Genomic DNA, 15,520 nt, shown 5'->3' with positions numbered 1-15,520 from the left:
AAAACACATTCACGGTTAGCAGTGAAGTTTGATTGTGAAGAAAGAACTATCTATGGTTGACGTTAGTTCACCCATGGTTGAATTCAACCATGAACTGTTCACCACAGGATTTGCGCACTGCACTGCACTGTTGGTCTGTTGCCTGCGTTCACGTCACGTAGAAATGAGCGTCAAGTTCACATAAGACGTAATCGCTCATAAATCACCATTCCACATAAGCCCCATCATCAAATCGATGACTGGTTTTATTCATCCGTGATCTGTATGTACAGGATGACGTAATACAAATATTCTGACGTCACAATAGAAGTATATTGAACTCACCGTCATTAATAATGTGGCCCAGCTAATCGTGTGGCTACAGAAGCACAAAGGATATCTTGACAGTTCACGTTTCAGATAAATTCACACACAACTGAACATCATATAGATACGTATTAAGCGTCAAATGCGGTTTGCACTATACAAATAAAATCTTATTAAGGTAAAAATATTGCTATCTGTAATAGCGTTCAAATACAGCAGTAGATAATCTAACCGTGATAGATGAGGAGTCAGGATGACGCGGCACATCGATAGGAGACACTTCCATGGCTGCGTACTCAAAAATACTGCGGTTAATATCCTACCATATTATACTGGTAAATAACTTTCCGTTAAAATATCCGATAACATAACTATCCATACCTATCCTACTTTAATCTACCTCTAAATATCTTAACTGGTAATTGTGAAATTGCCTGGCTTTGCTTTGATTTAAGCGGTTAACGGCTTCTTTGTCAGATTTACGAAAGCGTGCGTGGACGCTTGACAATAGGATATATGATTGCGTTGGTGCTTCGGTACTTATATCATTTAGTGTCGCTCATACCTTATCGCTGGTGCCATTTAGTACCTGATTGTGTAACTGATGCAAAGCAATTTATTCTGTCACAAAAGACGATGAAAAATTAAGAATTGTGTGTTTAATTAGTTAGTTTGAGGCGACATCTTGCTTCGCCTTCAAGAATTTGAGAAAGTTTTAAAGTAAATGGTCAAACCGCAGTAACTGTACACAAGCCCATTTCCACTGCCTGAGTCGGTGAAAATTGGGCAACCGGCATCAGATAAAAACCGATGGGCTTTCATGTTCTCCTTTTTCGTGTGACGAGGCAGAGCTGAAAGCATAGGCTTTTATTTTCATTCATTCTTTCGTTTTCTCCATGACTAGTCGACCAGCTTGCGTGGCTTCCTAATACGGAGCGCAGACGGGCGCCGTCAGAGCGGAACACAGCCAGCATTAAACTCGAGCGGCGGGCCGTCTTTCCCGTAGGAATAGCATTGTGAGGCCATATTTAAGCGAAACGGTTACCTATGAGGGCACAAGGAGCTGATCCACCCGCGAATGACTAACTCATCCATCCTGTACAGGTGAGGAGGCATTCGATTTACGCCTCTATCAGCTCACCCACTTCATCAACTCACCCAGGGAAGTTACGCCCGTATGTTGTTCACCTATTGTGTGGTGGGTGAGTTACGCGCGTATGTTGTTCACCTATTTTGAGATGGACATGAGTTGCACCCGTATGCGGTGCATCGATTGCAAAGCAGGTGAGTTAAGCCCGTATGATGTTCACCCATTTTATGACGGGGTAGTTACGTCGGGATATTCATCTACATTGAGGCAACCATACATTCTCCCCAATATAAAGTATCAATAATCATTAAAAAATCGTTCTTAGTTTCTTGACTCAGATGAAAAACACAGAGTTGTATGAAGTAATAATTTTAATGCAATAGCAGCTTACAAACAGAAACATTGCCCAGAAAAAAATAAATAGAATATGATATAATGAAACTATCGATCACCTATGGATTATATTGAACTACATAGCGCCAGCACCCGAAACCTGGTCTGTATAACAATACAAGCCCCCAAGTCGTCACACAAAGAGCTGCACAAGAGAAGTTCCTACAACGAGCTAAATACATAAATGTTGCGGTCAGCACCTGCGTGGCGTCAGTTAGCTGGGCATCGGGCAACCGCTACACGCAAATTCCGCCTTTACGGCACCCCATGGACGCACTCACTCCCTCCCACCCACTGTAGCCCTCAACCCACCAATCCCTCCCCCTCACTCAGGCTCGATACGTCACTTTCTCCCCCCCCCCTTCCAAGCTTCCATCCGTCACTTCTTCCCCTTTCGTCACTCCTTCCCTTCTCGCCATCACTTCCCGCCTCCCTGTGGTTAGGACGGGTCACTTTAGGTTGCGCGCTGCCGCTCACTTGACGGCTTTTTTTTTACTGGTTGCCTCTGACATTCAGTCCAGGTTTCGTTTCATGTTTTGAATAGGACTTCGTTGGCCGCCGAACACAGACGCACGAGGGTGGTTGTTGCGTCTCGGATATGACAGACATTTATAGGCTCGCCAGTGTTCGTACTATTAAAATGCGCTCAAGTACATACATGCCTGGGCTGACCATCCAAGCGTAGCGGTCTAAGTACTCGAAACGGCCTAAGTATACATAGGACCTAAGTATATGTAGCGGCCGATTACTCGTCTGTGATTGGTGGGTTTAGCTTGAAAAGCCGTCAGTGATTGGTTGACATAGTTGCCACTATATTGAATTTTATATCCTCAGTTTCATAGAGACGAGTGCAACGAAATTCATCAATGCACTTCTTCATATGCCAGTTCGCCTCATTACGTATAGGAATAATGTTCGCGTTTGTGAGGCCATTGCAATCCAAGTCAAGATACACGAAGAAATAATATAGTACAATTTGTTAATTAGATGCCATACATATTCATACACTCAGCCTTACGATGCGATGTTTGTTTTAAACAAGCCTTTTTTAAAAAAGAATCCTAAACAATGAGTCATATTGTCGAAATATTGACACACTTTCTTACCCACAAAGTGAGCAGAGAGCGGCCGTAGCACCGAAACTCCCTAGTGCCGTGCCTAATAAGGGCACAAAGACCCACACAAGGCAAAAAGTGCATCGCAACCTGGATAAAGGCTCACTCATTTTTCTGCGGCAGCTTGCATACGCTGTTTAACGGCTGATAATTTAGAGATCTATGGAGTTGGACTATGGTCACTAAGCTCCTTGCTAGAATTTCTTTCTGTGTGTTTGTGTTTCTTTGTGTGTTCTTGTGTTGGTATTATTTGAAGCAGGTAGAAATGGAAGGATCGTTGCGATGTTGGCTATGTTTTTGATGGTTAGGTACAGCTGTGAAATGGATAAAATAATGAAGAAATCGCTACTCCCATATAAATGGTGTGTTCGGTTCATTTCGTTAACAATAAAGAGGAATTTGGGTAACCATACAAATAACTGAAATAAAAATAATATAAGTATAAAAGTTAAGTTATGTAAAATTTCATGATTATTATTATTACACTATTGTTTTAGTGTGCGACGACGAAGTCTTTTAGTCAAAAATTATTAAACAAGATATTCTTTGCTTGCTATTTCATCACAACTGGTGAGGTAGTGATGAAGGTATTTGACGGCAGGGTGATGAATGAGAAAAAAATTATTAAGAGTCACTGATTCTTTACGATACCATCCATTACAGCCGACCCTCGATATCACCATCTTAGTGCTCTTGCTCATTCTTCACACTTTGCTACCCCCAAGTTCTCGCTCATACTCTATTACTCACCTCCTCCCCTCTTCATCACGCTCCCCCATTTCCTACAAATTACCCCCTTCTTATCACGCTCCCTGCACCTTTTCCGGCACATCCCTCCCCTTCCCTCCTCGATACACCTTTCTTTCCATCGCGCTCCCCACCTTTTACTGTACATCCATCCCACTTCCCTACCTTAATACACCCCTCTTTTCATCACGTTCCCCCCCCCGACTTCTCCGGCACATCCCCTCCCCACTACCCACCTTCCATGCCCCGCTTCAGACGATAGCCAACAAAGTTTTAATGTTCAAATACCGCCGTGTTTCGCTTTATGTGCAAACTTGGGATTTGGGTGGACGGAGGGCCTTGGGGTGAGAGGGTGGACGAGTGACTTGGGGTGAGAGGGTGGGTGACTGGGGTGAGAGGGTGGGGGACTTGGGGTGAGAGGGTGAACGGGAGGAGGACTTGATGTGGCACCAGTGCCAGGATTTGATGTGGCACCAGTGCCAGGACTTGACGTGGCGCCAGTGGCAGGAATTGATGTAGCACCAGTGNGTGGCCTGCGAACTTGATGACGGGTGGAGCATGGAGCACACGGAGTGCAGTGGAGCACACGGCGCGTAATGGAGCACACGGAGTGCAGTGGAGCACACGGCGCGTAATGGAGGAGCACGTGGCGTGCAGTGGAGATCACGGCGCGTAATGGAGCACGCGGAGTGCAGTGGAGCACACGGCGCGTAATGGAGCACGTGGCGTGCAGTGGAGATCACGACGCGTAATGGAGCACGCGGAGTGCAGTGGAGATCACGGCGCGTAATGGAGCACGCGGAGTGCAGTGGAGATCACGGCGCGTAATGGAGCACGCGGAGTGCAGTGGAGCACACGGCGCAGAGACTATGACTCCATAAATAAGTGGAGCAGTTGGCCGTGATCCGGCGCGTTGCTCCATCCCAACTTGCTCCATTCTTAGCACAAACTTCTTGCCAGTCGACGAAGTTTGGCCAGAAATTCTCGGCGATGTAACGAGTGAACCCTCACCCCCTCCTCCTCCCCAACGCATGGGGAGGGGTGATGAAAATGGGGGAGAAGGGAAAATGGGGAGAAGGGAAAATGGGGAGGAGAAGAGGGAATGGGGAGGAGAAGGGGAAATGGGGAAGAAAAGGGGGCATGGGGAGGAGAAGGGAAAATGGGGAGGAAAAGAGGAAATGGAGAGGAGAAGGGAAGAAAATGTGAAAAGAAAGGAGAATAAAAAATATAATTAAAAAAGAGGAAAAAGGGGGGAAAGGAGAGGAGGGAAGAAAAAGAAATGCTGAGGAGGGAGGAAGAAGAAAGGGGAATTGGAAGAATGAGAGATGGGGGGAAGCCGGGGGAAAGAGTGGGGCGGTAAATGCTTCCCTTGCCATCTCAGTTTCCCCGATGACCCAAGTTCCTGTATGAAAAGTTTTAATTATTTTCCTCGAGTTGGAGTTTGGGTTGGAGCTGTCAATCAAGCGGGGCGTTTGTTTGGGAGGGGAGGAGAGGGATGAGTTGAGAAAGGGGAGTGTAGGGGAAGAGGAGTGAAGGGAAAGAGGAGTGAAGGGGAAGAGGAGTGAAGGGAAAGAGGAGTGTAGGGGAAGAGGAGTGAAGGGGAAGAGGAGTGAAGGGGAAGAGGAGTGAAGGGAAAGAGGAGTGAAGGGGAAGAGGAGTGAAGAGGAAGAGGAGTGAAGGGAAAGAGTGAAGGGGAAGAGGAGTGAAGGGGGAGAGGAGTGAAGGGGAAGAGTAGTGAAGGGGAAGAGTAAAGGGGAAGAGGAAGAGGAGTGAAGGGAAAGAGTGATGGGGAAGAGGAGTGAAGGGGAAGAGTAAAGAGGAAGAGGAGTGAAGGGGAAGAGGAGTGAAGGGGAAGAGGAGTGAAGAGGAAGAGTAGTGAAGGGGAAGAGGAGTGAAGGGTCATCATCCCACTAGTCAGCCCACCACCATCACCACACTAGTCACCCCTCCATCATCACCACACTAGTTACCCCACCATCATCATACCACTAGTCACCCCACCATCATCATCCCACTAGTCACTCTACCATCATCATCCCACCAGTCACCCCACCATCATCATCCCACTAGTCACCCCACCATCATCATCCCACTAGTCACTCTACCATCATCACCCCACTAGTCACCCCACCATCATCATCCCACTAGTCACTCTACCATCATCACCCCACCATCATCATCCCACAAGTCACCCCACCATCATCACCATACTAGTCACCCCACCATCATCACCCCACCAGTCATCCCACCATCATCACCACACTAGTCACCCCACCATCATCACCACACTAGTCACCCACCATCATCACCCCACTAGTCACCTCACCACCATCATCACTCCATTAGTCACCCCGCCATCATCACCCCACCATCATCACTACACTATTCTGCTAGTCACCCCACCATCATCACCCCACCATCATCGCCGGTCATTTCGTGCGGACTAAAACATGTCGTTTTTCCAGCTTAACTTTTTCCAGCCAGGAAGTTGTTTTCCAGAGCGCCCGGCGCTGCCAAACTTTGTCTCGTCCCCAACTTCCCCAACTAAAGTTTACGGAGAAAACTTCTGGGGACGAAAGATGCGACGCGGGCCCCGGGGTGGGGGAAAAGTGGAGGAGGGGGGAATTGAGTTAGGGGAGGAGGAGGGAGCTGGGGAGGTGGGGTTAACTGGGGAATAGAGAAATGCCAGAAGGCAAAAATGGAAGGGGAAGAAGAGGAATTTGAGAAATAATAATTTTGAGAAAAGAAGGAATACAAGAATGAAAATGAAAAACGGGAATGTGAGAATGAAGAAATGGACGGATAAGAGGAGATAATTAAAGCAATGGCCGATGAAGACAAAAATCCTAATTTTTGCCAAACTATCGAACTCGCTGCACTCTAAGAAATAAATGGTTCACATTGTCCAAATAGTGACGTTCCTATACGCGGCACAAGAGAGCGGACGTAGCACTGATACGCCCTTCTGCCAGGCCAAACTGGGTCAGGATGACCCAGTGAATACAGTTCAGAGTACTAGGATTGGAGCAGTGAGTTGTGGGTTCGCAACCCGGCAGGTTGTCAGAATGAAGGAGAAGGAAAACCGTCCGTATGATGATGTATTGCCAAGCATTTTTATACACGCTACATTTTCATCATCTACAAATATACTAGTTCTATGAAACCAACATAAACAAAAAATATAGTTATAATTTTTGGCTACGATGTGACTATTTATTATACCTAGATAACATTACAGAATAATATAGTTTTTCAGCTGCATTATGTGACGACTTTCGCTTAATAATTAGCTACACAATATAACAAATATAACAAGCTATTCAAGTAGAAACCAATTTCCAGATATTTTATCGTTTTGATTTATGTACAATTTTCCGATTCATAGGAAATCAATTAGAAATATTATGTGAATTAAACAACAAGGGAGCCTGTCAGGGAGCGTTGAAAGTTGAGGGCTGTCACGGGGCGCGTCGCCACGGTGGGCGCTGTCACGGGACGTCGCCACGGTGGGCGCTGTCACGGGACTGTCTCTTATACACATCTAGATGTGTATAAGAGACAGCTATTTAGCTTTCCTCTCGTCACAACGACTAGACTAGATTGAAGATTTATTACTGAAATAAATGATCATATCAATTGAAAGAAAATTAGATTAGGCACTGTTTGAACACAGCCGCAATCTTATAACCTATTTAGCTTTCCTCTCGTCACAACGACTAGATTTAAGGTTCTTTGAACAAATGCAATTTTCTTCTTGAAATCCAATTTAACAATTTTCTTTCCAACCATATAATTTAGCACAGCGCAACTTTTAACGCAATCCTTTTTCAACAATTTAACCACTTCTGGACNTTCATCGTGGGTGACAACATTCATCGTGGGTGACAACATTCATCGTGGGTGACAACATTCATCGTGGTGACAACATTCATCGGGGGTGACAACATTCATCGTGGGTGACAACATTCATTGTGAATAAGAGCTCGAGAGTCTGCCTAGAATTTCTAATGCACGTGTATCAACACTATATATATACAGACATAATTATCTTGCATATTATACATGCGTTATTGCAAAACAGTGTAACGTTATCTTATCATCGTCACAGTTTTTCTAAAAGCATTGTAATAAAGATTAATTTAAACGTGAAAATTGTACGTCACGCGCATCAAAATAAGTGAAATCCGACACTTATGAAGATAATTTTTATGTATGTTGAATATGAATTTCTACCGCCTGTGACACAAATACTGCACTCCACGCGTCGCTCGTCAATAAAAACCTTATAATACTTTTAAGAACTACGATTTGTAGGTTCCAATTTCTATTTAATAGTCACGATGCGGTTTCAATCCCGCTAGAAAGTTGTGACTAATTTTTTTTAGAAAATAAATCTTTTCTATTGAAGCCCAGCGACGTGGCATTGCATAAGTGGCATTGACATTATACATCTTTCTTCCGTAATTATTTAGGAAATAAATTATATTATTTATATATATACAAATACCTATGTTAAACTATATAAAATAGAATATATAATTTATATACAAGTCAATTAAAGGCTCGAATTCTATGCATTCATGAAGCAGCGGGACTCACCAGGACCAAAGATGGCGGCGACGCCACTATTCTTGAGGAACTCATAGTCTTGCGGCGGTATAACACCGCCCGCCACCACCTTAATGTCTGGTCGTCCCGCCGCCTGCAGCGCCGCCACCAGCTGCGGCACGAGCGTGCGGTGGCCCGCCGCTAGGCTCGAGGCGCCCACCACGTGGACGTCAGCATCCACCGCCTGCTGGGCAACCTCCTCCGCTGTCTGCAACACAAAGGTTGCCAGGTGCTTTAATCGGTTTATTGAAAGGCCAACAGCAGAATAATGATGAATTAATAAATATACTTAAATTAATTACCAGTAATTTTGTGATTATTAAATTTTAAATTTTTTTCAGACCTAAAATTAGGTTTCTAGGCATCGTATAATTTAACCGATTATCTCAAGAAGAATTGAAGTCTTTGGGAATTGAGAGTAATGTACTCCAACGGACGAGAGATTTTCTAGTAGGGAGACGACAACGTGTCAGTATTAATGGGTCCGTATCAGACTGGGCTTCAGTGCGTAGCGGCGTGCCACAATGAAGCGTTCTCGGACCTATTCTATTCGTTGCGTTTATAAATAAACGATCTGCCAGAAGCTGTATGTGGCGTGTGCTCGATGTATGCTGACGACACAAAAGTTTATAATTCAGTGAAGAATACGTCGCAAAAAATACAGTTGCAAGGTGATCTTGACAGGCTGGTAGACTGTGCTGATAAGTGGCACCTGCGTTTTAACGCTGACAAATGTAAAGTTATCCACCTTGGCAAAAATAATGAACAGCAAGATTACAGTATGAGAAGACACTGTGGCAACGACAGAGTAATGATGTCGAAGTCAACAATGGAAAAAGATTGAGGAGTTAATATCGACAATGAGTTGAAATTTTCCAAGCATATTGAAGGTCAAGTTAATAAAGCCAATAAACGACTTGGACTGATCAGACGCTCTTTCGAGTTTCTAAATGCAGAAGCGATGAAGCAGTTGCTGTCGTGCGCCCGAACTTAGAGTTTGGAAACGTCGTATGGTCACCGAAATTTGAAAAGGACAAAAATTTAATAGAGAGTGTTCAAAGATGTGCAACAAGGATAATTCCGGGCTTGAAAGTCAAGTCCTGAAGTCCTAAGAGGAAAAATTAAAGATTATGAAGCTTCCAAGCCTCAGTTATCGACGTCTGCGTGGGGACCTCATTGAAGCATACAAGTATACTCATGGCTTATACAAGGTCCCAGAAGGATTACTAGAATTTGAAACAAGTACCAACACCAAGGACCACGGCTATAAACTGAAAAACTGCGTTATAACACATCCATGCGACAAAAATTTTTCAGGCTTAATAAAGCAAAATGCGACGAATTTGGCCAAAAAACGCCTATCTGGCAACTCTTGTCTGCACGCGGTCACGTGCATAGTAAGATGCAAGGAATTTGCACTAGAAATTCTTGGATTATATTGCCCAAAATGTGACGCACTATAGTACGAGCAGAGAGCGGACGTAGCACAATTTTCAATTGAAAAAGTAGAGTAGTATCCGAAACAATCGTTTTCTGTTTTGTTGAAATTCTTCAAAGGAAACTGAAAACTTGAACAACACAGCGAATTGAATTTCAATTGTGAAACACTAGTTGGCAATAAGCAATTAAATTTATTAATTTGAATCCAGATCTTACTGACTGATGTATTTAAATTTTCAGAAATAGATGAAAAGCTTTATTCTTATCTATATGGAGAATTAAAGTTATATCCCTATATACTCAACAAAATATACAAGAGTTTTTAAACTAATCAATTAGTGTGGCTAAAAAAAATACAGTCGCCGAGCAGACTATTAGCTAACAAGTTTTTAAAGACCACATAGTCGTACGAATTCTAAAGCCAAGTTTTTAGAGCTAATGTCTTAGTAATCAGTTATATTTAATTAAAAAGTGCTAAACATTAATTATGAACTGCTATTTGCAAAAAAAATATATTTAAAAATGTGCATGATACATCATGAATAGCTATTGGTAGATTTTGAATTTTAAGAAATTAAATAATATGATAAATATTCGAAGATTTATCAAACAATTTTCCGAGAATTAGGATAAGAGACGCAAGCGCGGTAAAAAAATGGAAATGTTGCACCACTTCAGAGGAGAAAGTCAGTTGCGTTCACGGCGAAAGCACGTGTGTTATTTGAGCTCTCCAAAGTACCGGTGAATTTATTGTCGAAGGATAAGCATTTGCATTTACTTAAAATAATATTAATTTAAAGTTTGATACCTTATAAACACAACTGGCTTTCTCCCTCAGGGGTTTGCCAGTCTGCTTTGCTGAATTTTTTTTTTTTTTTATCATACCCGAAGTCTTAAAATCAATTAAAAAAAAAAAAAAAACCACTTCAGAACTTTTCAACAAATCAACGCATGCGTTGAAACTTAAAACCGCAACAACCAATTTTGCAAATACGCTCTTGAGTCTTGACTTCAAGGCACAAATAGATATCAATTTTCTTTTACTTAATGTAACAATAGTAATGTTTTTACAAAAAATTTGCGTATTATTTGCTTTAAAAATATTGTAAAATGTAAGGATTCACCTCATCCTCAGGGGCCCAGGGCTCCGGTATGAAGCAGAAAATGCTTGAGCATTTTGAATATGAAGCAGAAATTCTCCTGAATGAGTAATATAAGACACGATTTACATTTCATAATTATATTAGCAGGGTGGCCCAGTGGTTACAATTCTCAGTGCCATTATTGGAGCAGTCTAACAGAGAGGCTTAAGGTTGATCCCATTCCCAGCCCTGTGCAACAGTTCTGCCCTGGTTAGAATCTTAGAATCCATGGCATATGAAATGTCATGATGTGACAGTGAGTAGGAGACTCCATACATTTTGTTAGCTGCTTCATGCTTATTTTCAAGTAAAATATGTTACTTTTAATTATATTTATGGCATGCAAAAAATTTCCTTAGATTGTCTTAGAAAGTATGCAAGGAAGTTAGCTTATTTTTTTTTGTATTATTGCAGATTAACTACATCCAAAAAAAAGGGTGTTTTTTTTTTAATTATATGTTTTTTGGGGTGTAGATTACGAATCTGAAATCCATTTTTGGCGGTCGGCATCGGAAAACCGATTTTTTTCGCGACTTACTAACATGGGGGTTACGTAACTTACGTTACCCACTCACCTTTATTTACTAACATGGGGGTTACGTAACTTACGTTACCCACTCACCTTTATATAAAGGGTCGGATTGTTCATCGAAATTTTACAAAAAGCTCTTAGGTTGGGTTAAGTCAGCCAAGTTCCTTTTTTTGGATAGCATTTTGATCTAAAAGGAACCTGGGCGAACCAACCCAACCTGCGAGTTGGCATTACGTTGTGATCTCTCGATGTGGCAATGCATCTCCAGATTTATGGACAAAGAAGACGAAAATGTTACCCGTTGCAGTGCAACGGGTAACATTTTCGTCTTCTTTACCCGTTGCAGTGCAACGGGTAAGTTTCATTCAAGATGTCGTGCGCTACGTCACTACGTGTGATCGGTATTATTGCAAAAAATCGGTTTTCCGATGCCGACCGCCAAAAATGGATTTCAGATTCGTAATCTACACCCCAAAAAACATATAATTAAAAAAAAAACACCCTTTTTTTTGGATGTAGTTAATCTGCAATAATACCTTTTTTTTTGTCAAAAGTTGGAGAATGCAATCATTTTGGGATTTCTAAACTATGTCAATGATATACCGGTACAGATATTGTGGATGAAAATTTGCCAGTCATAAAATTTTCAGGAATAAAATTATTCAGAGCTATTCTGCTTATGAAATTAGTAGTTAATTTTAATTTAGATCATATATTTAGTAGTCATATATTTATATCCTATACATAGAAATGTCTACTTCTGTACTTCTACTTCATAGCCTCAGTAAAATATTTTAGTCTTTTAGTTTAATTAATGGTGGAAATTGGTATAGGACTACCTAGCTACAAGCGAAACTGGAAATTAGATATTTGTTTGAAAATTGATTTTTATCATTGTATCATCTTTAGGCACTGTCTTTATTAGATTGAATTCAATAATCAATAAAATGTTGAGTTTTTTATATGTATTAAATTATGCTAATAGTATTATAGTAATAGTATACCGGTATTTAATATTATGAATAAACATAAATCTTAATTTACTATTTCTCAAATATTGAGCAATTTATTTTGAATTTAGGCCAAGGTTCATTATGACATTTCTTTAATTACAATTATTTTGTGATTTTAATTTTGTTTACTTATTCCAGCTACAGCTAGAAAAAAGCTGATAGAGCTTGATATTTAATCATGCTTATGACACAAGAGAATGTTAAAAAATTTCTAATTATTTGAAGTGAATCTTTAGGCATTCACTTAAGCTCTGTACAAAACCTCATAAAATTATTAGAATGCAGTCATTCCTGATTCAACAATTATGATTGTCCAACAAAATGGATGAAGAAACGTACAATTCATTCATGGAATACTTACAAAATGAGCAGTATCCAGCCCACACCAAGTACTATTTGAAAGCAACTGAGAAAATGAATCGACGCAATTGGCGACTCAAGTGTAACAAATATTTCCTTAGAGTAAGAATGTAGCCTGATATGTAGACTAGAGCAGAAGGCTGTAGATTGATATTTTAAATGAGTGTTTAATAAAAAATGGAAAGCATATTTGCTGAAACTTTTCCAATTTAAACATTGTATATGTTCAAATCCGATTATGAATTTTGACCGTGATTGAAATGATTTCAAGCTATTCAACTCAGTTGCAAAAATTTAGCATTTATTATTTTTAGGATTTGCTTCAAGATTTTATTGAATTTCATTGGATGATGTAATTATTGTACCAAAACTAAATGAGCAATATAAACTTCATCTCAGAAATTTGTTCATTTTGAGAAAAATCTTCAACAAAAACAGTTCAACATATCAATTGTTTTTTTTTTTCAATTTGTGCATGGATAATTAATTTTAGAATAGAATTCTGCAAGCAGCAAAAAATATCTACACCACCCACAAATAATTAGCATGCATTAGCAATGGGTTGAAATGGCTTTAAATTAATACATGTTATCGATTTATAATGAGGAAGTTTTTAGAAAACTTGAAAAACTGTTGAAACTCTATATAAAAATAAAGTCCGATTTATTATTTCTGATTTATAATGATGAGAAAATTTAATCAAAATTCTCAACCTGCATGCAGAAGCTGGATGCTCAAAAATTCAATCATAAATTTGTGTTGCACTTCTGTAATTGGTAATACTTGTGAAGACATTTCTGTTAAATTGATAATCTTATCGGCATTAGGCTCATCAATCTATTATATATATCTTTTTTAAGTATCAGCCTGCCCTTTGCTTATGGGGGGATTGTAATCTATTAGCATTAGATAATGAATTTATTATATTTTAACAATTAGTGTGCCCTTAGGATGGTAAGCTGTGGCATCGACAAGGCAGCACTGAGCTGCAGGTTGTGTGTGGGGCTGCAGCAGCTAACAAAATAATAGCTCATATTCACAATGAACATCAGAAACCAGGCTGCTGCAAAGGCATCAACAGGACGTGAGTATCTGTATGCAGATGCTATTAATTGCATAAGAAAGTTATTACCAATTTTTGTCAAATCTATGAAAGAATTTTTTGAACACACTCATCAGTTCAAAAAATATTCATTCAATATTTTACCCTCCAAATTATGATTTGGTTCTTTTAAAAACACCAGGAGAGCCAATAGACTACCTTTAGTTGAATTAATTATTATTTATGGGATATATAAACATTTCAGATGATCAATTCTCTGTACCGTCAAGTGGGGTGATTTCGGCCACCGGGGGTGACTTTGACCACCACTACAACAGAAACAAATGGCAGCAAAACAAAATAGTAAACATTGGCCAAAGTCACCCCAGTCACTTTGGCCAATTTTTATTATTTTGTTTTGCTGCCATTTGTTTCTGTTTTAGTGGTGGCCGAAGTCACCCCCAGTGGCCAAAATCACCCCACTTGAGGGTACAGATGGTTAAGCCATTAAGAATAATTATAATACCAAGAACTTTAAATAATAAAATTAAATTTAATGTTCTGATTGAAAATAAAAGAACATTTTTCTAATACACAGGATGGGAAATTGTTAACAGGCAAGAAGCTAATTTATTTGTAATGCATAATTTTAAATTCTATTCATCAACAGGCGAGAGATCTTGACAAAAAGATTTTTCTGGAAAGGGATGAGCAGCGACGTAGGCAAATATATTGCTGAAGAATGTGGGATGTGCTCTCCTCAAACCCGCAGAGCTAAATCTAAGCAGAGTGTGTTGCCAGAGCAGCAGAGTATGTTGCCAGAGCAGCAGAGTGTGTTGCCAGAGCAGCAGAGCTGGTTGCCAGAGCAGCAGAGCATGGTGCCAGAGCAGCAGAGTATAGTGCCAGAGCAGCAGAGTATGGTGCCAGAGCAACAGAGCTGGTTGCCAGAGCAGCAGAGCATGGTGCCAGAGAGGCAGACCATGAACACAGAGCAACAGAGCTCGTTGCCAGAGCAACAGACATGTTGCCAGAGCACAGCAAGTGTGCCGTCGGAGTAGCTAAGTCTGTTCGAACTTGACTTGATGATAGTGACAAACCAACAAACTTTTGGCTGTGGTTCATTTCCTATTAGAGTCAATTTGTTTGACGCCATGTTTACTTAATATTAAGCAATATGAGGTTATTCTCGCAGTTACACATAACGTGTAAAAAAGAATAGTTACTAGTTTATCATCCAAAAACTAGATATGTATGAGATCTTATAATCTCATACGATGAAAATAAAAATTATACAATTAGGCAGGCAGGACGATGATAGCACTTTAATGAATATATTAATAATGTCGTCAGTACAACAAATTAAGTGCCTTGTTTGTTGTTAATGAAAAGTGATGAAAATAAATTAAAAAATAAATTTGATTTAAAACAAAATCGTCTGGCTTTTCTTATCATTGCTTTTCTATATAAAAAATTTTGTAAATAAAAATTTTCCTGGAATTACTGTTAACACGTCATGTGCTGTACGACCCACCAATGGGTCGTGCCACCGGTATGAAATACGCTCTGAATACATAGTCACACTTAACGTGTTAAACATTTAATTAGTCTTCCTCTCACTTCTTCAAGAGACGACACTCGTCACGAAGGGTGGCATCACTCACCTGGACGAGTGGCCCCACTCGTCTGGAATAGTGATCCCACTCACCCAAAAGAGTGGCCCCACTCACCTGAA

General features: G+C 40.5%; 2 protein-coding genes across 3 annotated transcripts in view; one reads left to right on the top strand and one right to left on the bottom strand.

Moving 5' to 3' along the window:
* LOC108680255 (methylmalonyl-CoA mutase, mitochondrial) overlaps positions 1 to 15,520 on the bottom strand; it is a 42,860-nt gene that overhangs the window by 18,168 nt on the left and 9,172 nt on the right. Inside the window, exon 15 of the mRNA XM_018169043.1 lies at positions 8,251 to 8,467. Within this exon, the coding sequence (XP_018024532.1) occupies positions 8,251 to 8,467 (217 nt within the window). The remainder of the gene's footprint in view (positions 1 to 8,250; positions 8,468 to 15,520) is intronic.
* Positions 11,066 to 15,201, top strand: LOC108680262 (glutenin, low molecular weight subunit 1D1). 2 transcript variants are annotated; one of them, XM_018169058.2, is made up of 3 exons: positions 11,066 to 11,097; positions 13,697 to 13,830; positions 14,459 to 15,201. In XM_018169058.2, exons 1-3 carry the CDS (start codon positions 11,077 to 11,079, stop codon positions 14,844 to 14,846), a joined length of 543 nt encoding a protein of 180 aa, XP_018024547.1. In that variant the 5' UTR covers positions 11,066 to 11,076; the 3' UTR covers positions 14,847 to 15,201. The 2 variants fall into 2 exon arrangements, with proteins under 2 accessions (XP_018024547.1, XP_018024546.1); XM_018169057.2 differs by lacking the exon at positions 11,066 to 11,097 and adding an exon at positions 12,478 to 12,848.

This window comes from Hyalella azteca, unplaced genomic scaffold (genome assembly GCF_000764305.2).
Source record: "Hyalella azteca isolate HAZT.00-mixed unplaced genomic scaffold, Hazt_2.0.2 contig9088, whole genome shotgun sequence".
NCBI classification, from domain to species: Eukaryota; Metazoa; Arthropoda; class Malacostraca; order Amphipoda; family Hyalellidae; genus Hyalella; species Hyalella azteca.
This window is presented reverse-complemented; position numbering and strand designations above follow the sequence as displayed.

Excerpts from the sequence above, each read along its gene's own strand:
- LOC108680262 (XM_018169057.2), top strand. The coding sequence starts at position 12,708 with ATGGATGAAGAAACGTACAATTCATTCATGGAATACTTACAAAATGAG. Across the intron at positions 12,849-13,696 it reads GTAACAAATATTTCCTTAGA|GATGGTAAGCTGTGGCATCG; the intron begins GTAAGAATGTAG and ends GTGTGCCCTTAG. Across the intron at positions 13,831-14,458 it reads TGCAAAGGCATCAACAGGAC|GCGAGAGATCTTGACAAAAA; the intron begins GTGAGTATCTGT and ends ATTCATCAACAG.